This window comes from Lacerta agilis, chromosome 14, assembly GCF_009819535.1.
Source record: "Lacerta agilis isolate rLacAgi1 chromosome 14, rLacAgi1.pri, whole genome shotgun sequence".
Classification (NCBI taxonomy): domain Eukaryota; kingdom Metazoa; phylum Chordata; class Lepidosauria; order Squamata; family Lacertidae; genus Lacerta; species Lacerta agilis.
In genome coordinates this window covers 27,569,829-27,592,494 of record NC_046325.1, presented here as the reverse complement: position 1 = coordinate 27,592,494, position 22,666 = coordinate 27,569,829, and the positions used below count along the sequence as shown (strand labels likewise).

The following is a 22,666-nucleotide window of genomic DNA, read 5'->3' as shown; positions in this document are numbered from 1 at the left end:
CCTTTGGGAAATGATGATTATCTGACTCCCTCCTTACAGACCAAGTTACTAGTGAGCGCAGAGCAAGTCTGTATCTGAGAAAGGATTTGAACCCATATCTTCACAACCTGAACTGTAGCTGTAGTCAACGGGTTTTATTTCACCACTGAAGACATGGGCTTACTAAAAAAAAAAAAAGCATAAATTATAGAACACAAGATATGGAACCAGATTTAACTCAACATTCTTTAAAACAACTAAATTCTAGTCCTCAAGCCTTTGGAAATAAGCTTGAAGATGTGCAGTAAAATTTCAAAACACGAGGCAGCAAGAATAGACTCAGAGTTGGAAGGGACCCTGAGGACCATCTAGTCCAACCCCATGCAATGCAGGAATATGTAGCTGTCCCATACAGGAATCGAACCTGCAACCCTGGCGTTATCAGCACCATGCTCTAACCAACTAAGCTATCCAAGAATTTATGCTTTGGTTACCTGTGCACTTCCTTTGCCCTATTACTGACCTTACAGCAGCCCTATATCTCCGCCTTCCCGCCCTATTGATGATTGGTTCATGCCTTGCAATTTCACCTTTGTAAACATAATGCAATATGCCGAATCTGCTTAAAGCACAAAGCTTATTTCAGTTGTGGAATTCTGATCTCCTTTAAGTAAGACTTGGGCTACCTTCTTGGACTGTTTTGATCATTCTGAAGAAGTGTGCATGCACACGAAAGCTCATACCAATAACAAACTTAGTTGGTCTCTAAGGTGCTACTGGAAGGAATTTTTTTTTTTTTCCGACTATGGCAGACCAACACGGCTACCTACCTGTAACTTGATCATTCTAGGCACGGTTCTATTTCTAGGGTATCCAGATCTAACATTGGGGTGGGGGTAGGGGCTTCCCACTGACCTACGGACATGTGTGACATGTGTGAAGCTGCGGGTAGGGAGGATGGCAAAAGCTGTATGTCTGTAACTCTGGCCCATGGTCTCATCTGAACTCATCTGTACCTGTGGGGCTATGGTGTATGTGTTGGTGAGGTCTATAAACTTATGTGGAACTGCATAAATAAATGTCTTTCCTATTCAAATGTGGAGGTGATGAATTGGTCTGGTAAAAACCCCGGAGTCTTAAGCTGCCTGTACGCAGGGGGAAATGGGTGCTGTCTCTTTAAAAATCTGGCATATTTTCTAGCCCTTGGTGGACGTGCTTTTAAACACAAGGTGTAAAAATAAAATAAAAGGGGGGGGGAGAGAGAAAAGAAAAGGAAAACCAGGGCCAGCCTGGAAAACCAGTCTGCAAGGCTTCCGAAGGAGCCCGCCACCTCTTTTGGTGATGCAGAACGCCCTCTCCCATTTAAATCTACGCCAAAAGGATTTCCCTTGCGAGCCATACGGAATTGCCAGAGATTTCCCTTCTGCGCCACTCAAAGCTCCAGGAAAGCCAGCCTCAGCTATAAATAACTCCTTTGCAGACATCCCTGACTTCCGGTTCTGCAGCTCTCCCCCTGCTGCCGATCCCATCCTCCTCTTCACCCCCACCCCAGGCAGGAACCAGAAAAAAAAAGAAAAAGGATGAAAGCCAAGCATGCAGATTCCCAAAAGGAGGGAGGGTTGGGGATGAAGGTATCAACACAACAAACCCCAACAAGCCTGACATTCTACATAGGCACCCCTAGAATGTATTCGGACACAAACACCTTATAATACTGGAGATTCTGAAAGCTGTTTTCGTTGTGTGTTTCCCCCTCCCCCCATTCCAGAACAAACAGCAGGTGGGGGTGCCAGGGCATGGAAACAGCAAAGCAAATTATTCCTGGGGGGGGGGACCCTCCTGGTCCGCCAGGAGAAGGTAAGAAGGACATTACAAGCAGCGAGAGAAGAGACTTAACAACACAGGAAACAAACCAGAATATGAAGAAATGTGGGGTGGAAAGAGAATTCCCCAACCAAGCGAAAGGTGGATGCACTGATGGGGGGCAGGTTTTCCCCCAAGGTGTGTGTGGGGGGGGTGAGGAACAGCTACTCACAAAGTAGCTCCTAAAGGCTTTAATGAGCCCCCATGCGGATTGAAGGCAAAATATTGTTCACCCCAGGAAGCCACTGAACTGCAGGAGCCCTGTGGATATCAGGTTTGCTTGAAATACAGGTAGACCAGGGTTGTGTGACAGATGTGGCCAAGTCCCTTTGGAGAACAACAGGAGTTGGGTGGGTGGGTGGGGAGAGAGAGAGTGTGTGTCTTTTGGGGAAAAGAAGGTGGGGGGCGGGAGGAAGGGGAGAGAGAGAAAAGCCAGCTAGGAATTTCAGACATTGATGGTAAGCAGCAGCCGGATATTGGCACTTAAATTCCTCTTTCCTGCCTCTCTTCCCCCCCCCCCCCATCACCACCCAGAGCTATTCTGTGCATCTGCATTTTCTCTTGTCCTGTGCCCTCTGTGTTTAAAGGAAAGGGAGGCCAGTGATACAGCAGTGTAGAGCTTTCTCGCGTGTGTGTGTGTGTGTGTGTGTGTGTGTAGATGCAACATTAGCCATGTATTTACTTTGTGTTGAATCATCAAGGCAGAAATGTGACTGTGTTTGAGCGTGTTGGATTCTGCATTTTATTGTGGCTGCCATTCTCCGTTTAGCTGCTTTGCAAGCTGCTCAAGGGTGTGGCTTTTCAGCTATATGTTCTTATCCAGACATATGTTCCTGTTCGCACATTCCTCATTGTGTGTGTGTGTGTGTGTGTGTGTGTGTGTTCCTGCTCCTTGGATTTCTTTGTGTGTGCACTCCTGTTATTCTCTTGGTGTGCACGGATACATATTCACTCCAGTTTGCTCTCGGCTCCAGGCGAGCCTATCCACATCGAAGTTTTGAAAATGGTGGCTGAAATAAAAGGGACTTGGAAGCGCAGAATGGAGCCATGGAGGGCCTCCTTTTCTTCTATGGTGTGGCACCAACCTGGAATTGGAAGGATGGGCCTTTTCAAGCATGGAACTGCCCTTAAAGACAGGGGAACTACAGTGCAAGGGTTCTCAACACAAGACATGCGGACGCAGGAGCAGAGTGAAGCCACTTCCTAGATTAAACCCCCATCTTCTCAACTTTGGAGTGGGGCAAGAAAGAGCACATGGAGTGATCTCTCAGTGTAAGCATGAAAGACAGTGGTTAGTCTGATGGGCTTGGTTCATGGAGGAACCTGAGCTCAGGCTCCACCTTGGCCAAAGAATCACTTGTGTCCTTCCATATGTTGCTGGACTATAACTCCCAATTATTGGCCATCCTGGCTGGAGTTGTTAAGGTTGGAGACCCACAATATCTGGAGGGCTTGTGCCCCAGAGAGGAGCCACTCCATTGTCTCTCAAGACAGGCAGATGCCAAGAACAGATTCCTTGTGCCTGCATTACAGTGAAGCTGATCCTTAGCTGTGCCCCAGTTCTTCATTTATAAAACAGGAACAGAGTAAGGTAAGACACACACAGAGAAAAAAGAAGTCTTATCATACTCTGTGCACTTGCCTTACGTACTTTTTATTTTTCAATAAAGAAATATAAAATATGCATAAAACAGGCTTTCCTACGTGATAAAATGTTATTTATTATCTGCATTTGTACCCTGCCCTTCCACCAAGGTCTTCTGGGTGGCTCACGGGGGATTATTCCGTTTTATCCTCATATCAACCTTGTTATGAGCCTGTGTTATCTAACACACTCAAACACAATCACATCTCCGCCTCAGTGATTCAATACAAACACAGCTCATGGCGCAAACACACAAACAGAGATAAATGGGATAGCCTAGGAGGAAGAGGGGCAGTGACTTGGGCCCGCAGCTGCGTAGAGATTTGAACCCTAACCTCCCAATCCCAGAATTCTGTCCACAGGCCACTAAGTCACGCTGGAAGTGGGCTCCGAACCACATCCTCTTGCTGGAAGGAGCAATTCCCTAACTACCACTTGTCCATGGCGACGGCAACAGCAGCAGCAGCAGCAACAGCAACAATAGCATAAAGCCCAAGCAAACTAAAAATACTGCAGACAGTTAGCTACTGGAGTATTCATCCTTATCCAATATTCATCCAATATCTCAGGGCAGGTTCAAACGATGAACACTCTCTACAACCCCACAGCACAACACAAAAAGACAATCTTCCCTGCAACAGCACCCTATGCAGAAACTGACCATTTCTTCACACTCTTTGCTGCGTGCATCTACCCAGACATGGCCACATCTGCAAGCCAGCAGCCCCTAGGAAAGTCCAGAGCTGCCCTGGGAGCTCTACGTGCCTTTCACCAGAGTTGGCATGAAGCTTTGTGATGTCGCTGCACAGAATATTACCGTGGGGAAGTGACCTGGCAATAAATGTTGTGAGCAGAGTCAATATTCATATGGCACGCAACATACAGGCTAGGTACATACAGACTTGCATTGGCTAACTGTGCTGAGGAGGGGCAATGGAAATCTTTGGATTTCACTCAGGAGATTCCTTTCCTTGAGATATTAACTCAGCCACTAACAGATCTAACCAGCGTAGTTCTTTCCTGTTTCCATTTGCTAACCACGTTGTACCCATTCATAGAATCATAGAATTGTAGAGTTGAAAGGGACTACGGGGGTCATCTACTCCAACCTCCTGCAACAAAGGAATCTTTTGCCCAACATAGGGCTCGAGCCCACAACTCTGAGATTAAGACTCTCATTCTTGTTTTGCCTTGATCTGTGTTTGCAAGAACAGAAGTACAAATGCAAAGCAATGTCATAGCATTCATGTGGGCGGTTCTCTCACTGTAAGAAGTGATATTACAGGGAACAAGGCAGAAGGGCCTTCTCGGTAGTGGCACCCGCCCTGTGGAATGCCCTCCCATTAGATGTCAAGGGAATATATAACCTACACAACTGTATCCCTGTATCAGGAAGTTTTTTATGTCTGGTGTTGCTGTGTTTTTATTGGGTTGGAAGCTGCCCAAAGTAGCTGGGGAACCCAGTGAGATGGGCAAGGCATAAATAATAAATTATTATTATTATTATTATTATTATTATTATTATTATTTATTATTTTACACCACAGTGTCCCACATCAGATGCTAGGGATGTCCCTAGTTCAAATCTCACATGAGCCCTGAACATTTACATTTTGCATCTGTAAAATGGGGATAATAATGTTGGCCTGCGTTTCAGGGTTGCTGCGTATGAATTACTGGGAGCTGGTTGAAAAAGTTAGCAGAATCAAGCAGCCCATGTTGCCTTGGGACTGTTCCACCGCAAGCAGAGGAGGTGCATACCTGAATGCTCTCCATTAGACGACAACCAGTGGAATCCCTCTTCCCTCCCATAGTAAAAGAGCATGGCACTGAGAATGTTAAGGTAGAAGCCTTCTCTCTCACACAAGTGGATTTTCTGTATGCAGAAAGACCCCCTTCTTCCCTGCCCCCAAGGAAGCATTAAGAAACCAAACCTCCCCCCTTTATCATGACTTGGCACAGGCCAGTAAAACCTTTACCTTTTCTGCTGATTGCAATCACTGGTCCCAAAAAATGTACGCAAATGCTCAAAGCTCTTATTATTCATACCTGTTGTTTATGTGCACACCAAACCACACTTGTGAGGAGGAGCAAATTCTCGGCTCTGCCCGGTTTGCAAGAGATGAAGGCAACTAGAGTGAGCTGTCCCCCCCCCATTAATAATGCCCACCTAGTCCTTCTTTGCTCAACTCCTCTCCAGATAAGGGAGCAGAAGAGAAGTTAAAAGTACATTAAGGGTTAAATCAAAGTCACATTTTTTGTGAAAAGTGACAGGAGTCAGTCTCGAAAGTCATGGTGTTTTTGCGGGGTGGCTCTCTAGGAGAAAGTTTGAGAAGTTTGTCTGTTCAGGCCCAGGCAGCCATCTCTGAAGTTTGGGTTTCAAACCAACAGGACGATATATCTAAGTCAGTGTTTTTCAACCTTTTTTGGGCAAAGGCACACTTGTTTCATGAAAAAAATCACGAGGCACACCACCATTAGAAAATGTTAAAAAATTTAACCCTGTGCCTATATTGACTATATAACGTAATTTTCCCACGGCACACCAGGCAACATCTCGCGGCACACTAGTGTGCCACGGAACAGTGGTTGAAAAACACTGATCTAAGTAGTATGCAGTTTGGGGTTAAAATAATAATAATCATCATTGCAAATTTCACCCTCTGCACCGTTTCCCAGGCGGGAGTGCACAGTGGTCCAGCCCCCTCCCCACAGTCATTTGCAACAGAAACTACAGTTTCAAAAGCAACCCTGCCCCTATCCTACACACAATTCTCTGGGAAATAACTAAAGGGAGAAAAATTGGAAGGGAGGAAGGGAACACACATAACTCAAATCCAAATCACAGACAGATTAGAAACCCACACACTCCAGGAAGGGCCTGGGATAGCAATTAGGGAGAGGTTTAGGAAGAACAATAAAGTTTACTTGGACAAGAAAGGGATTTGGGGTGGGGGGGTGGGGGAGGAAAGGACACAGGGAACTGAGGTTTTTTTTTTTTGCAGAGAATGAACTGTGGTTACAGTAAGGCTTTTCCATTCTTGGGGGATGTGAAGATGCAATACTTTTTTATATATAAAAAGGCATCACACTGCAAAAGGTCCTGAAGGATCCACACCGCAAATTCAGTCGATTTTCCATGCCAACATTCTCCCCCCCCCTTCGCTCACCCACCCACTCACTCACCCACAGAGAGAGGCCGTTCGCATATGTATATATAGAAAGATTAAAAAGGCTTGGTGTACTATTTAGTTAATTGGATTTTGTCAGAGACCTTATCAGGAGCTGGGAACTGAACACCCAGCTGGAGGGGTGGGGTGTGGAGGGGAGGGAGGGAGGAGAAGGGGGGGGGTTACTTAACACAGCAAACCTCTGCTGTGTTTCCTTCCACTTCAGAAACCGGCTCAAATTTACAGAAACAAAAACACAAAAACAAAACACACACACACACACACAATCCAAATGCGATTCCCAACTGTTACCTAGAAACAGTGGCTTAACAACAGATAGAAGAAATTAAATAGGCCATGGGACTGTGTTATCCACCGCTGGGGAATATGGCGGGGGGGGGGAGAGAAGCAAAAAGAGAGAGAGAGAGAAGAGAGAGAGAGAGAGAGAGAAGAAAGCAAACGAAAATGTTCATGTGGTGCAGAGACAGATTAGAAGTTTTTGCCTTGTTCCGAACACGGATGACAATATTTCCGATCTGGGTGACCGAGTTTCCCGAAAGTAAGGGAGGAGCCCTCAACATACGCTTGGTGGGGTGAAACACACCAGCACAATTTTTAAAAAAGAAAGAAAGAAAGTGGTGGGGGTGGGGGGAGTCCCCTTGCCCAAACGCAAAACTCTCACTGTGTGTCTGGGAATTTTCCTTATGGGCAATGACGGCTTTCCTTTGATTTGCACAGAACCGGCACACACAATCAACCAGCCAACGGAGAATTAGCTATATTTACCAACACCCACAGATTAAGCGGAAACCCAAAGGCGAAAACCTGAAAGCATTCAAAGGAGTACGTAGAAGGGGAAGCCCCACGTCTCAGAAGAACCTGGCTCCCTCGAAAAACACATATTAAAAATATATCAACATGCAATGTACAGCAGCAGCACAGAAGCACATACACATTACAGACGCACACTGCAGTCCCAGCTTTTGATCCTAAAGCCCCCCCCACCCAACCCATCCTCTATCACAACAGGGTGGGGGTTGACACAGTCCACAAACCAACCAAGGCTTTCAAATTTCAAAGGTGACATAGAGTCCATGTTACCCGGCTACCCACTACCTACGCTGTATAGCTTCTGATCTTTCTTAATAAGATCAAAAGCTGGCAACGGGGGTGGGGGGAGGGAAGAAGGGCAATGGACGGGGACGGGGCGGTTTGTCACCCCAGGCCCTGGAGAGATCTCGTAATACGTACAGTGGTTGGAACTGTTCCAATGCTGGTTTCGGACAGGGGTGCTGTAAGGGTTGTTGGGATTCCCGGGTCCTTTGTCCTGGATCAAGCAGGCACGGTTCTGGTTGTAAAAATCCATCATGAAGAAGGGGTTAGGACTGCTGTTTAAACCAGCTACATCCACACTTTCGTACATCTTCTCCAGGCGGAAGAAGAGGGTAAGAGGGTTGGGGGCTGGTGAGGGAACGGGAAGGAGGGAAGCAAGAGGAAAAGTTTGGTTTACGAAAGACCAAAGAGCAAAATCCTACAGTGGTGATGATGATGAATCCAGAGGGATGAGGGGAGGTTTGTCTGGTTGTTTTCTGATCTCTCTCTCTCCCTTTCTCTCTCGATCCCTAGTGGGGAGGTATTTAGGGAATCCAAAAGCGGCTGGGGAATCCGCCAAACAGGCTGAGTTGGCCACCAGTGTTTTTGCTTTAAGTTTTTTAAAAAAACAACACAAAAAAACCACACACACACTCACACCAAAAGATAATATTCAAGTCTTCAATCTTCTATTCCAAACATATCCCTTGGGAAACAGGCCGGCCAATGCAGTCTGAAATGCTTCTCTCGTTTCAAGACCGAAACATATTTATAATTCCAAAAACAGAAAAGAAAAAAGAAAAGAAAAAATGGAATTTACTTTCCAAAAAAAAGACAACAATAAAATCCAAGCCTTTCCAAAAAGCAGTATTCGTTGAAGAAGTCGGTTCCCTGGTATTAGAGAGCATTTTGGTCACAAATCCTCTTCCCGTTCAGTTCCATGATTCTCTCTCTCTCCCCTCTCTCCTTCTCCAGAACTAACCAGAGGAAAAAGGAGAAAAGGGGGGGGGGAGTATTCTTTTGCAGCAACTCCTTCCAGAAAAAGGGTAGAAAAAGTTCCACACTCATACACTAAAAACAACAACACCCAAGTAAAATAAAATAAAAATAAGTAAGACTTCCTGCTTAGGATTCAATAGCTTTTCCTGTCTGGCAAGAGGACTCAACACAATGCACAGAAACTGTGCTCATGAGTTTTATTATATATACATATATTAAATTCCGCCTCTGTCCTCCCCCCCCCCCCCCGCCACGGAAAGAGGGTGGAGGGGGAAGAAAAATAAGAAGAACTGAATTGTACAAATGTGTTGCCAGGTTCTCAATGCCTGGGGAGATGCCAGAGGCCTGGAACCCTCGAGTCTCCTTGGATGGAAGAGATTTTTTCTCCAGCTGCTTGCTTGGTCTGTTCTCTCCCCGGGAAAAAGAGAGAGAGAGAAAGAAAGAGAGGGGGGGCGCCGTGTGCGTGTGCGCACGTCGCGTGGTGTGTGTGATGTACAGGACTGATAGATTAAAGGCAGCGCACAATCTTCCCTGACACGAAAAGTCGCCTCTCAGCTGGCTTAACTCTTTCCTTACCTGCCGCGGTCTGTGTCTTGCGCAGCCCCAGCCAACTGCGGAAAAGCGCAGGCTGGGAGGGGAGGAGGAGGAGGAGGGGAGAAAGAGAGAGAAAAATGAATGAATGAAATCAAGGAAGGGGGGAGGAGGAGGAGGAGGAGGGGAAGGAGAGGGATGGAAGCGGGTGGGAAATGACAGGCATAGAAAAATGCCTCTCCGGCAGCTGTCTCCAGCTACAAAGGCGCGGCGGCCACGGCATCCTCCTCGTGTGCCTTCTCCATCCCTGGAGTGGAGGGCAAGCAGGAGGAGAGCCCCCTCTTTGCCGGTTGCTGTGGCAAGGCAGCGGCCAGGGCGGCCCCTTCTGCCTGCATCACCCCTCTGCGAAAGGGAGGTTTCTGCTGCTCCTCCAGCCGCCCCTCATTTGCGTAATGTTATGCAGCTGAACTCCGCCTGAACTCTCCTTGCAAAAAAGCTTCACCTCCAAATGACCCACTCGCAGGCCTTCTCCTTCCCAGTGACATCACGGGGGCGCTCCCCTCCTCCTCCTCCTCCTCCTTCCTCCTGCCAAGGGCTGCCACCGGCATGCCGCCGCCGCCACACCGCACAGCCAAAAGCCAGACCCACCAGCAACAAGGAAGGCGGAGATGCCCGGTTTTTCAGGGGGCCGTGGAGAAGGGGCCAGCCCGAGAGAGAGGAGAGGCAGGGGAAGAAAAGCCTGCTTACATACCCATTAGAAAGGCAGGAAGAAATAAAACGAATAAAAGACGCACACAAACAAACAAACACACACACACACACACCAGACCTGGCAAAAGCTGCGAGTTCAAATCCCAGCTGGCCCCAGAGCACCTGCCAGCTAACTAGACGCTGGAGAAACCAGGAGGTGCTACAGAAATGTCGATGCTGAAAATGTTTTGAATAAGGAAACAGGATAGAAAGCCTTGGGTGGCCATTCTGAGCCCTGCAAAGTGGGAAACGTAAAATAAGGGAGGACAACAATGCCTTTAGGTAGGCCAGCTAGGGTTTGAAATGTAGGCAGCAAGCTTTTGAGTCACACGGGTCTCTTTGCCAGGCTGGTGTTTGAGTAGAAGGGGGGGGGGAATACACTTGCAAAACGGATTCATGTAATTGTTTTTATGTGCTCCAAACTATTTACATACAGTGACTCGCTAACAACCAGAATGTTTATCCCCACAATGCAGAATAGTAGTCTGGTTTTGCCTAAGGACACCTAGTGGATATAGAGCTGAGTAGAGATTAAAACGGGGAAATTTCCAGCTCACAGTGCATGCTTCTGACCACTATGCGACATCAGTTCACCTGTTTCATTGTCACTGGGTTCTGATTTTAGAATGTGCAAGACTTCAAAAACGAGAACTCCCAGAATGAAAGGAAAGCTAAAGAGAAGAACTTAGTGAAAAGAATTTTTTAAGTCTGCATGAGAGAGAGCAGGGATGCAGAATGTGGCCTCTAGCATAGATTCTAGCAGCCCCTATGGAAAATCACATTTCTCAATTAAAAGAAGTAGCAAGTTTCTACACCTTGCAGCTTTGGAGTTGTATAGACATGTTTGCAACTTTGCGGGGCAGAGGACAGCAAAACGTTTGCTCTCCACAGAGCAACATCATGTTCAATAACGTATGCGAGCACATAAAACCTGCAACATTTCACTAATATTCATGTATACACCTATTCTCACACCAGCAATTGCTGCCAGATCTACACACAACCATTACATATTTCCAAAAGTCCTCCTCTGCCTGCTGTATGCTATTCAATTATTTCCCAATAGCTAGGTTTCTGACATCAGGCTGGGGAATTGATGAACCGACTTTTTTCCACTGAAACAAAACTAAAACTTGAAAGCTTCCTAGAAATGTTTAATCTCACAGATCTGCTTGTGCCCCCAACTGAACAGCTACAGCTCAGATGAACAGAGCAACATTTGGGATCTTGATAGGCAGTTACCAAGAGGGGAAGCGGTTCGCAGTAATCTGGTGTTTGGGCAACCAAGAAAGAATTTCCCCTACTGACAGCTTGAATCTGGTCATGTGATTTTCAAAGGGGTGGTGTTCCAGAAAAGCGCAACTGTCCCCAGAATGTTATCAGCTGCTTGTTGCACACTCTTCCAAAAGCAGCAGCATGCGAAATGGCAGCAGGCTGTGTTCTAGAGGCGCCGTAGTGTTTGTGTACATGCATTTACGTGCATGCACACTGAAGGCCTGAAAGTTTCCCTTCTCTGATCTGAGATGTTTCACTTCCAGGACAGGCTTGCTCCTGCAAGCTCTTCCCTGGAGCCCACAGGGTCCCCTCCCCACTACCAAAACTGGCTTGGAAGAAGCATCCTTCTGTAGTCCATAGAAAAAGTTTGTGGTGTGTGCTTGGTTTCAGCAGCTGGGGGGGGGGGAGCATGTAGGATGGTAACCCTTGGTAAGTTCTCCAGTTAGCAAATATGCCCACTGGGGCAAAGAAGTTGGGGACCCTTGATCTAGGAACTGGGTGGGGGGGTGTGTCAAAAATTCTCTAGGGTGTGTGAACTTAAATGAATACATTTGAGACAGTCCCAAAATCTTCCCCAAAGGGAAAGATGAAAATCTTCCCCCAAGGGAAAGATGAAAACAGTGGCTTAGCTCAGGGACATAGGAAGCTGCCTGATGCCAAGTCACATCACTGATGCATCTAGCTCACCATCACCATGGAATAGCTCAGTTGGTAAAGCATGAGAATTGTAATCTTAGGGTTGTGGGTTTGAGCCCCACGTTGGACAAAATATCCCTGCATTGCAGGAGGGGTTGGACTAGATGACCCTTGTGGAACCTTCTCTAACTCTACAAGCCATCAGTCTCATCCTGCATGCTCCTTGCTCCCACCCACGACTAGCTTAAGGAAAATAAATTATTCAAAGTAAGAAATTAAAATAATAACATGCTTAATACGAGAAATTCAGACAGGTTGTCTTAGAATTCAGATATTCACAGCAAAGGGTTCTTGCAGCCCTGCGTATTATTGGCATGGATTTTGACAGAAGATTTGTCAAGAGAACTAGGCACTGATCTAGTCTTCTCTAGAAAAAGAAGGATGCATATCAAGTTTGCATTCCAGGGTCACAGATGAATTGTACAAACAAGAGTGGTCTGAGCAGGAGGAGAAAGCCTTCTGGAGTTAATACATTACATCTTCTACCTGCCCAGTACTTTACTCCTCAGCTTCTGCACAAATATTCACCTGTTCAGAAATGTCCCAAATACCTTGAAACACAAATTTTCTTTGCTTACTACTTGCAAGGCAGGATCTTTCACAAATTCAGACGACGCAAGAAGAGGTATGGAACGCTCAAGCAAACACAGAAAGCGAAACAGTCCCAGGTGCCTGGAGGAAGTGAGCACAAGCCATGTGTTTTGGACAACTTTCCCCTCCCCATCAGGTTTTCTTAGCCAAGATGATCCACAGAGCAACTCCTTTCCAATGCTAAATGTTATCAGCAGGCCCTGAACAAAAGCTGGAATGGCAGCATCCTCCCATAGAAAGTTTTCAGAGGTATATATCTAGGCCACCAAACATCACATATCCAATTATAGCCCAATGTTTTCCACACAGATTCCTGCATTGCCTTGCATATATTTAAAGATGTGTTCAGGAATTCATCTCCTTCGCTCCAGATTTCCATGCATATGGAGGGAACGGAACAAGACCTACATTTGTCTCTTTTATTCTATTGTAGTTTTGCTTTTACAGAGCAATAGAATTGCAGATTTGAATGGGACCATGAGGATCATCTAGCCCAGTGGTTCCCAAACTTGGGTCTCCCAATGGTTGTTGAACTACAACTCCCATCAGCCCTAGTTAGCAGGACCAGTGGTCAGGGATGGTGGGAACTGTAGTTCAGAAACAGCTGGGGAGCAAAGTTTGGGAAACACTGATCATTTTAATTTATTTATTTTATGGTTGGCCTCTCCCACTAAACAGTCCTTCCCCAAATCACATGACAGGGACTAAGTCACATGATGGTACCCTGAATGGTCCACCATTATGGTAGTCATCATGTGACCCAGTCCCTGCCATTTGGTTCATGTATATATCTAAAACGTTCCACACATGTTTGGCTGCATATCTCTGGGTAGTGCTATCTGCAGGCCTTGATATGTGCCATGCTCAACAAGGCTCAGCCCTATTTTAAATGCCAAGGTGCAACCCAGGTTCACAGGACAATAGAATAGACAATAGAATAGAATCAGGGAAACAGAGGGATTGCTAAATTTGAGAATGGCTTTCAAGGATAAAAGCATACATTCCCCCTAGAAATTAAGCATTGGGTTTATACAGTATAGGATGATGGGCAGCTGTTAAGCCATCTTGTCAAGAACTCAGGGATTCGCATCAAGAGGCAGGCTGGAAAGAAGAGGATCACACTTTCTTATCACTTTCAAATTCAAAAGAAACCCAAGTTGGATGTTTAAACAACAACAAAAACACAGCTAGAAAATAACAGCCATTCCTCATCACTGATAAGGAGACTCCCCAGGGCTTTCTGTCAAAAGCTACTTGATGCAATGTGGAAGCACTTATAAACAGCCCTACAAATGTGCGGCAAACACACACACACAAACACAACCCCCCCCCAAACTCTTTCTAATCAAACCTTCAAGGCTTGAGATCTCTCCTCCCCCCCCCCACACATTCCCCTCTTCCCCCAACCCCCAATCTTCTTTCAAGAGAGAAGTGCTTGCATGAGATATACAACCCGGGTTTTTTTTGGGGGGGGGGGTTGCTGCTGTTTATGGTAAGCACTGTTAAGAAAATGCCTGGGAAGAGAGAGCCCTTCCGTGCTATTTTCTCTCTCTGACAGGACAATGCCATTCTGGTAAAACAGTAACAGGTAAATAAATAGGGAGCAATTCAAGCCTTTGAAAGCCCTGTCATCCCTTCTCAAAAAAGACCCTTAAAAAGGTGATAAGGTCAGGGATCACCCCCACCCACTATAAAATACATTCAAAACCCTCTCCCCGCCCCCCCCAGCTCCGGCTTTTGCCCCATGGATGTTTTGAAAGGGCTCCTTACCCAATTTTTTAGCACTGGAAACACTGAAATAAGCCTGCATTTTGAGCCCCAAATGCATCTCTACTCAAAGGAGTCTGAATGGTTCCACTGGACCTTGGACTTCCAAATCAGCACATTAATTTCAGGTGAGGGACCGAGGCCGTGTTCAATGCAGAGGGGGTGATGGTGGGATATTTCTGCTTAATAAATGCTTTAACAACAACACCCCACCCCACAAGGTAAGGTGAAGGAAGAGCAGGCACACAAGGTCTTCTTTGGTGTGTGGTGGGGGGGTATCCCCACCCCCTCACCAAAAGAACCTTCCCTTTAAATTCAAAATAACGGGGGGGGGGACATTCTAAAGAACAAAAAAATTTGCAGAATTGGAGCTCACAATATCTGTTTAAATCCAGTACCGAAAAAATGAGAGAAAGAGAGTGGGGAAAGGGGGAGGGACTAATAAGGTTGATTACATTAATCAAATTAATGATAATATACGCAATTCTACAATATGATTTAGAAATCTATTACACTAGTATATTAAAAAAGGTTCTCAGCTGTCATAAAAAAGTCATTAGTTTAAACTCTTAATGTAGACAATTAAAATACTTCAATTTGTTCATTTCCATCACAAATTCTATTGAGCCATGGAATAATTGGCTTTTACACACACACACACACACACACACGATTAACATGGGATTCTGCTTAAAGTGGAATATGCACCTGCTCTCTTTAATCGTCCATCATGGGAACGCAGAGTAAGGCCCATCCTGCCTTGTAAACCTTCTCTAAAAATCAGAGGACAAGGAGAGCTCTTACCCTTACAAGACTTAACTAAATGCAATCTCTCTCTGTGTGTGTATTCCTGTACTTACAGCATGTGTGAACGGTGCAACAGCAAGAGTGTTACCCTGAAATAACCTCAATGGAAATACCCCACCAGGAATGTGTGGATGCAGCCTAAGGTCAATAATGAGCTCAGCTGGTAGAGCATGTGACACACAATCTCAGGGTCATGGGTTCGCCCCACAGTGAGCAAAAGATTCCTACATTGCAGGAGATTGGACTAGATGACCCTCATGGTCCCTCCCAACTCTACAATTCTATGATTCTATACAGGCACCAGGAGTGCAGATTTTAAAAGGATAAATGAATAAAGCCTATCTAATATGTGCTCCTTCGCTGGTCCTTCAAAATGTGTACAGTCTGATGCGCAATTTGATGGGGACTGAAATCTTATTTTCAGAGATTGAGTTTTCAAACCTGCCTCCCACCCTGCCAGAAATTGGCGGTTTGCATGTGCATGTGTGCGCTCCATGCGCTCAAGAGAAAAAAGCTCAGTGGGGCCTGTTTAAATAATAATAGAAAGTCAGAGGCTCTGCTTAGCCAGCAGCTTTTCGAACAAAAGCCCCCAGTACTTCCTGTAGGGAACATGACAAATGTCTGTTTTGACTCATTTAGTAAGAGACTGCGATGAAAGAGAAAGGGAGGGAAAAGACAAAGAAAGAAAAAGAGCATAAGAAAGAGGGGGAGAAAGATCACAAGTCAGAGAGAGAGAGAGAGAGAGAGAGAGAGAGAGAGGATTAAATATGGGAGGAGAGCAAAGATACGCATGAGAAAAGAGCAACACAGAAATATGTATGAGAAAGGGGGGGGTGTACATAAATAAAAAAGAGAAAGGAAGAGGAAGAGGAGAGGAGCCAAAACAAGAGCAGAGAAAAGTAGATGTGAGAAGAGGGGAAATAATAGAACATACCAAAATGAGGAGGGGGTGTATGTATGTGCTGATAATATGAAAGGAGAAGGAACAAGGAGAAAGATGAGACAAGAGATAAATACGAGAGAAAACAAATAAAACGAGCAATGCGCGAGAAACCTACTAACGGCTGGCCCTGCTAATAAAACAGCCAAAGTCCAGCCAAAGTTAAGCACTTTTAAGACCCCTTGTTTACAATGGAAGAGAACTATGCTCAAGCTTAATTTTCCCACTGAAATGAGTAGGAATTCAGGGTCTTAACTACGGCTTCCAACGCAGCCATCTTCCCAGGAAGGACGAATACCAAGTGCCTCGCTTGGAAGTCCATTTCAGCTATCGGTTCCCCCACCCCCCACCCCAGCCCAGTGCTTCCACCCAGCACCATCTCCAAGAGCCAGCAAGACAAAGGCAGCTCGCACACTTTGCTCGTGTTTCCACGCAAATTGCATCCTCCCCTGTGTGTGAGACTGTGAAGACACATGAAATTGTGGGTGTCCCCACCCCACCCCTCCCAGCATGCATCCAGCCAGGGACGCACTGGTAGACGCATTATGTAATCATAACACCGACCAGCAATGAGGAGAGGATGGAGAATAGTGCTTGACTTGGCTTCAGTCTTGGACTGTGTCTACTCTTGGCAGCCCTCGTTTTAAACAGGCATGAGGACAAACGAGGAGGTAAGGTACACACAAGCGAAAACACGTAGAGAGCATTCTCTTCTAATTACTATCCCTTCTGCAGTTGTCATCAGGGCAGCTAAGGCAGGAGTGCAACAAGAGGCGTACTTGGTTGCCTGAGCTGAGTAGCAATTGCCTCTGGTTAACTGAGCAAGCGGAGGGTAAGATTTTGGATTGGGGACAGGGAATACAGTGGTACCTTGGTTCTCAAACTTAATCCTTTCCGGAAGTCCTTTCCAAAACCAAAGCGTTCCAAAACCAAGGGGCGCTTTCCCAAAGAAAGTAACGCAAAACGAATTAATCCGTTCCAGACTTTTAAAAACAACCCCTAAAACAGCAATTTAACAAGAATTTTACTATCTAACGAGACCATTAATCCATAAAATGAAAGCAATATTCAATGTACTGTACTATAAAATAAATAAGACAGTGTTGTTGTTGTTGTTGTTGTTGTTGAGTCGTTTAGTTGTGTCCGACTCTTCATGACCCCATGGACCAGTTAAATTAAAAAAAAAAAAAATCTTACCTGCGCACTGATGATAGTCATTGTTTTTAAGGGGGGCTTTTATCCATTTCTGCAGTGACACAATCAATCAGTAGCTGAACTGGGTTCCACACAGTCACAAAAACAAATTAATCGAAAAAGCCTCAAAAACAAAAAATAAATAGCAAAAACAAAAGCGCCAAACTTAATCAGTTCCAGAAGTCCATTTGACTTCCGAAATGTTCAAAAACCAAGGCACAACTTCCGATTGGTGCAGGTGCCCCGGAAACAATAGCCGACAGCCTCATTGGATGTTCTGCTTCCAAAAAAAAGTTCGAAAACCGGAACACTTACTTCTGGGTTTTTGGAGTTTGAGAACCAAGGTACCGCTGTACTAGGTTGGAACAAGAGCAAGTCAGTCACTGAAATCCATGGAGCAAGAGTCATGACTGACTTAAGCCTTGGCGATTTCAATGGAACTAGAACATGGCGAACTTGCTCTGAATCCAGTCTACTGTATTTAGGAAAAGGGTCAATGGCCTGGAGGATGTGGACTTCCGCCTTGGGACCAAGGTCGGTTCCTCGAACAAAAGCTAGGAATCTGAACCGTAGCAGGCAAAAGGTACTAATCTACTAACAAAGCAATAGAACTGCCCAATCCAGCAGTCTCATACCACCTGCCCAACTACGGGGTGGGGGTGGGTGGGAATCTGAACAGTCTTATAAAAAAAAATTCCTTCCTTCTGTGCATGAAGCTTGAGCATGCACAGTCAATGGAAGCTGAACTTGGCAGAGGCTTGCAAGCATGAAATTAGGAAAGCAGGAAGTAGGCTAGGCTAGAAACACTCTCCCTGGCGTGTTAGCTTTCTACTTGCGGGGAGTTAATTATCATATGGCACTTTAGCCTTCACCTGCAAGCCAAAGTGGTGCAGTTCCCTCTACTGCATCACTCTGCTACACATGTACAGCAGGTCTCCCTCAGGTTGGGGAAAGTGGCACAATGTGGTCGCGCATCAGCACCACAACATCCATATAACTCAGGTCAGCAAGATGGTTGTGACACTGCTGCAGCTGTGTCTCCTAGACAGACATGTCCCACAAATGGCTGGTTCCAACTCACTGCTCAAGAAGGTGGGTTGAGGGGGCTGGTTGTATAGGAGATGGAAGCCTTGGGTTTAGGATCATGAAAAGCCTGCTTCAAACCCTCACCTTAATTGTAAGCCACATAGGGTAGCCCTATGGACAAGCAACGAACCCTCAGCCTAACCTACTGCACGGGGTGAATACAAAAGTAAGAATTATATACGGAAAGGGTTATAGAAATTATGAAAAATTATGACGATGGAGTTGGACGACTATTGCAAAAGTTTCCCAAATGAGAAGGGACAGCGGGACTGCTCCCACACAAGGGCTCACATTGATCTAAGGAAAGGTACTTCAAGGGCCTTTTAGCGCACGACAGTGAACGGCACCTTTGAGCCTCTCTCACGCTATTTGTGAGGATGTGTGAATATTTTTAACACCAAGTAGAAAAAGGTGGGAGACAGGCATTTTCATATCATGTGTATCTCCGAGCCAATGTGGGTATTAGTATCAACTTTATGGTTGCAGGAAATGCAAGAAGAAGAAGAATTTCTTTTTCTTTTTTTGCAGGGTGGGGTGGGGACGACATCATAACTCCTGTGCTATGTTCACCAAGTGAGGAGTCCAAATGATGCCAGAGTAGAATATCCCTATTCCTACACAGGTCGTTGTTGGATGACATGGTAACACAGTTGGTAAAGGTAAAGGTAAAGGGACCCCTGACCATCAGGTCCAGTCGTGTCCGACTCTGGGGTTGCGGCGCTCATCTCGCTCTATAGGCCGAGGGAGCCGACGTTTGTCCGCAGACAGCTTCCGGGTCATGTGGCCAGCATGACTAAGCCGCTTCTGGCGAACCAGAGCAGCGCACGGAAACGCCGTTTACCTTCCCGCTGGAGCGGTCCCTATTTATCTACTTGCACTTTGACGTGCTTTCGAACTGCTAGGTGGGCAGGAGCTGGGACCGAGCAACGGGAGCTCACCCCGTGGCAGGGATTCGAACCGCCGACCTTCTGATCAGCTAGCCCTAGACTCTGTGGTTTAACCCACAGCGCCACCTGGGTCCCCAACACAGTTGGTACTAGAGGACAAAAACAAGAAGCAGGACCAATGAGATACAGCAACATCCCAGAGGCTCAGGAAGACTATGTTGCTCAAGCAAAGCTCAATGGAAACGGGAAGCCTTTCTGCCCAAGGAGAGCCAATGGCCAGTCTGGGTGTGCAGCAGGCCAGAAGACTTTCCTCTGAGAAGGTTGCCTCTAAGAGTTCCATGATCCACCACATGGGGCAGTCACACACAGCTTCAACAGTTGCTGACCAAGGAGCAGCAATCACTACCACCACCATTTGCCCTCTTGCTATAGTAGCACGGGGGAGAGGAGGGGGCTCCATGCTACCTGAGAGAAAGGGAGGGTGGCCACCACTGCTCATTCACCTTGGGGGGCACCTGCCAGAGGAAAACTTGCTAAGGGTCTCTATCAAACTTGGGAGTCAGATCTGCTCTGAGTCAAAAGAAAGAACTGCATGCATTTATTTAAAATAAAATAAAAAAGCTTTCCAAAAACAGTCATTCATGGTTAGAAATAGGATGTAGAGATCACAGAACTGAATTCTTGGTACAGAATTCCTACTTGTTTATTTAAAGCAGAGAGCACAACACACATCAGTCAGGGCTTCGCCATTCCCTCAAAAACACCTTGTCTAATACATTCAAATAGCCTCAGACTCCTTTTTCTTTAAACAAAAAAAAAACCCTGCTCTCTGGGGGTCTCATAACACTAATCCCTCTAAAAGCATTTATAGGTCACATCATAGGGAGTGAAAAATAAACTGAGCCCCCTATTATTGAGGAAAACAATATAAATATGAAAATGGGTGGGTGGGGGCTAAGCATGAACAGAGTACTGTGTTCTGGACCACTTTTTGATCTTGCCAATTTCAAAGCTGCCTCCTGAAGCTAATTTTTTTTAGAGGAGAACCAAAGTCTCCTACTCACAATGAATAAAACAAACCCATGCTTAGCCAACGCCAGGTGTGACTGAAGAATATTATAATTGTTTTTACAGTCAGCTAATAAACGCCAGGAAACGGATAGGTTAGGTTAAAATAAAAAAGGTCTGCTGCACACTGACGTTTCAGCAGGGTACCAAACCAACTTCAGCCCTTAAGATCCGAGAGAAGATTATATCTGTGCCCCAAGCCCACATCATGAGGGAGGAGTAAGGAAACCAGGAGCAATTTAACAGCTTCCTATAGGGGAGGTAAGAGTCTGTAGCCTCCAGCCAATTAGTGCTCACCCGTTCTAGGCTATGGCTATACCTGAATCCAGTCACGGAAGGGATTTTCTGTGAGCCAGGATCCCCAAGATTGGTTGTTGGGAGTCTGAAGTACATCACTCAGAAGGTGCTGTTCTGTTGACCAAGCAAGAGAGGCAGCTCGGGCTTCTAGTGTTTACATCAGACTCGGCCGATCCAGAGGCCTCATATTACCTGTCTAGCACAAAGGCAGACATTGCACACATCTACCGTATTTTTTGCACCATAAGACACACCAAGTTTTTAGAGGAGGAAAGGGGGAAAGCCCCCTTTTTTGAGGATCAGCTCAAAGTTGTGCAGCTTCTTTTGCAAAGGGGAAAAGCCTTGTGGGGGGGGGGGTCAGCTGACAGTTGTGCAGCTTCTTTTGCAAAGGGGAAAGCCCTGTTTTTTTGAGGATCAGCTCAAAGTTGTGAGGCTTCTTTTGCAAAGGGGGAAAAGCCTCGTTGGGGGGGGGGTCAGCTGAAAGTGGTGCAGCTTCTTTTGCAAAGAGGAAAACCCCCGTTTTTATGGGGTTCAACTCACAGTTCTGCAGCTTCTTTAGGAAAGGAAAGGGAGCCGTTTCTACAGTTTTCAGACAGACAATCTAATCAGCCAGTCACATGTCGCTGGGGAAACAAACAGCCTCCTCTGCAGAAAATTCAACAATGGAGGCCTGGGCAAGGGGGCGGGGCAGAAAGGGAGCCTTATCTCTCTCCCGATCGCTTGCTGATAAACGGCTTCCTTTCAACACCCCTTCTCTCTTTGTAAATTAAAAAAAAGCACGATCTGCTTTTGGTCCCTGGGCAATTCAGCTCCAGGGACCACCATTCGCTCAATAAGACGCACAGACATTTCCCCTTACTTTTAGGAGGAAAAAAGTATGTCTTATGGAGCAAAAAATAGGGTATATTCTCCCCATTAGGCCAGCATCAAGCTCTAGAATCCCTGACCCGGCCACTGGGGCATTTATGAGCCACTGTGGGGGGAAAGGGTGGCAAGAGGAGACATTGAAACCCCTCATAGGTTGAGAGAGCACATGAGGGTGTGGCAGGGCCCGTGACAAGGGATAATACACGTAGGGGTCTTTTTTTTCAGCTGGAACTCAGTTCCGGCACCTCTAGGTTGGGTGCCTTTGCCATTCTAATAGAACAAGGGAAACATTCATGGTGGGTTCCTCCCAACACCTCTTTTTCTAGAAAAAACAGCACTGCCTACAGGTGTGTGTTGTTATGTCCATACAGACCCTTCACACAGTTGCCGAAATGTGCAGACAGCAGGGCGCACATGTCAGCAAGGAATTGCCCCATCCTATTATGTGCTTTCAGTGTATGCAGAGGGTCACCTGATGCTTCCTAATGGCAGGCTTTACCCATGGTCACAGGTTACTGCTGGCAAGTCTTCCATGGAGATACAAGCATGGAAGGTAACCTCTTAAAGGCCACTGAGTGAATTCCAGTCATCTGAATCCATCCGTAGAGAAAACACTCTCAGCGGCTAAGAGACCTTGATTGGGTTGGCTAAGAAGGAACAAGGAAGTCATGCAATGGGCATTGCTTTTAACTGGGTGTACGTGGGTGGCGCTGTGGTCTAAACCACAGAGCCTAGGGCTTGCCGATCGGAAGGTCAGTGGTTTGAGACCCCACAACAGGTGAGCTCCCATTGCTCGGTCCCAGCTCCTGCCCACCTAGCAGTTCGAAAGCACGTCAAAGTGTAAGTAGATAAATAGGTACCGCTCCAGCGGGAAGGTAAACAGCGTTTCCGTGCACTGCTCTGGTTTCGCCAGAAGCAGCTTAGTGATGCTGGCCACATGACCCGGAAGCTTTTAACTGGGTGTACTGGACCATTGGTGGTGCTGTTCAGGTCTGAGGCCTCCAGCTAGCGCATTTAAGTAATAGCAAAAGATGGGCGTATTTCTCAACAGATTGTGCTAACAGAAGACTCGGGGTTGGGATGCTTGTACCTTTCATTCCCCAGAAAAAGTCAGAGAAGCCCACTGTGTGTGCTCAGGGGCACTTCGCCCTCAGTCAGATTG

General features: G+C 46.2%; 1 protein-coding gene across 2 annotated transcripts in view; it reads right to left on the bottom strand.

Moving 5' to 3' along the window:
• Positions 1–22,666, bottom strand: part of RARA (retinoic acid receptor alpha) — a 154,778-nt gene that overhangs the window by 46,920 nt on the left and 85,192 nt on the right. Inside the window, exon 1 of one of the 2 annotated variants that reach the window (XM_033170645.1) lies at positions 7,909–8,365. The exons of the other annotated variant lie outside the window; for it this stretch is intronic. Coding sequence (XP_033026536.1) covers positions 7,909–8,080 — 172 coding nt within the window. The 5' untranslated portion in view covers positions 8,081–8,365. Of the gene's footprint in view, positions 1–7,908; positions 8,366–22,666 lie in introns of those variants that run through there. 2 annotated transcript variants of the gene reach the window in all.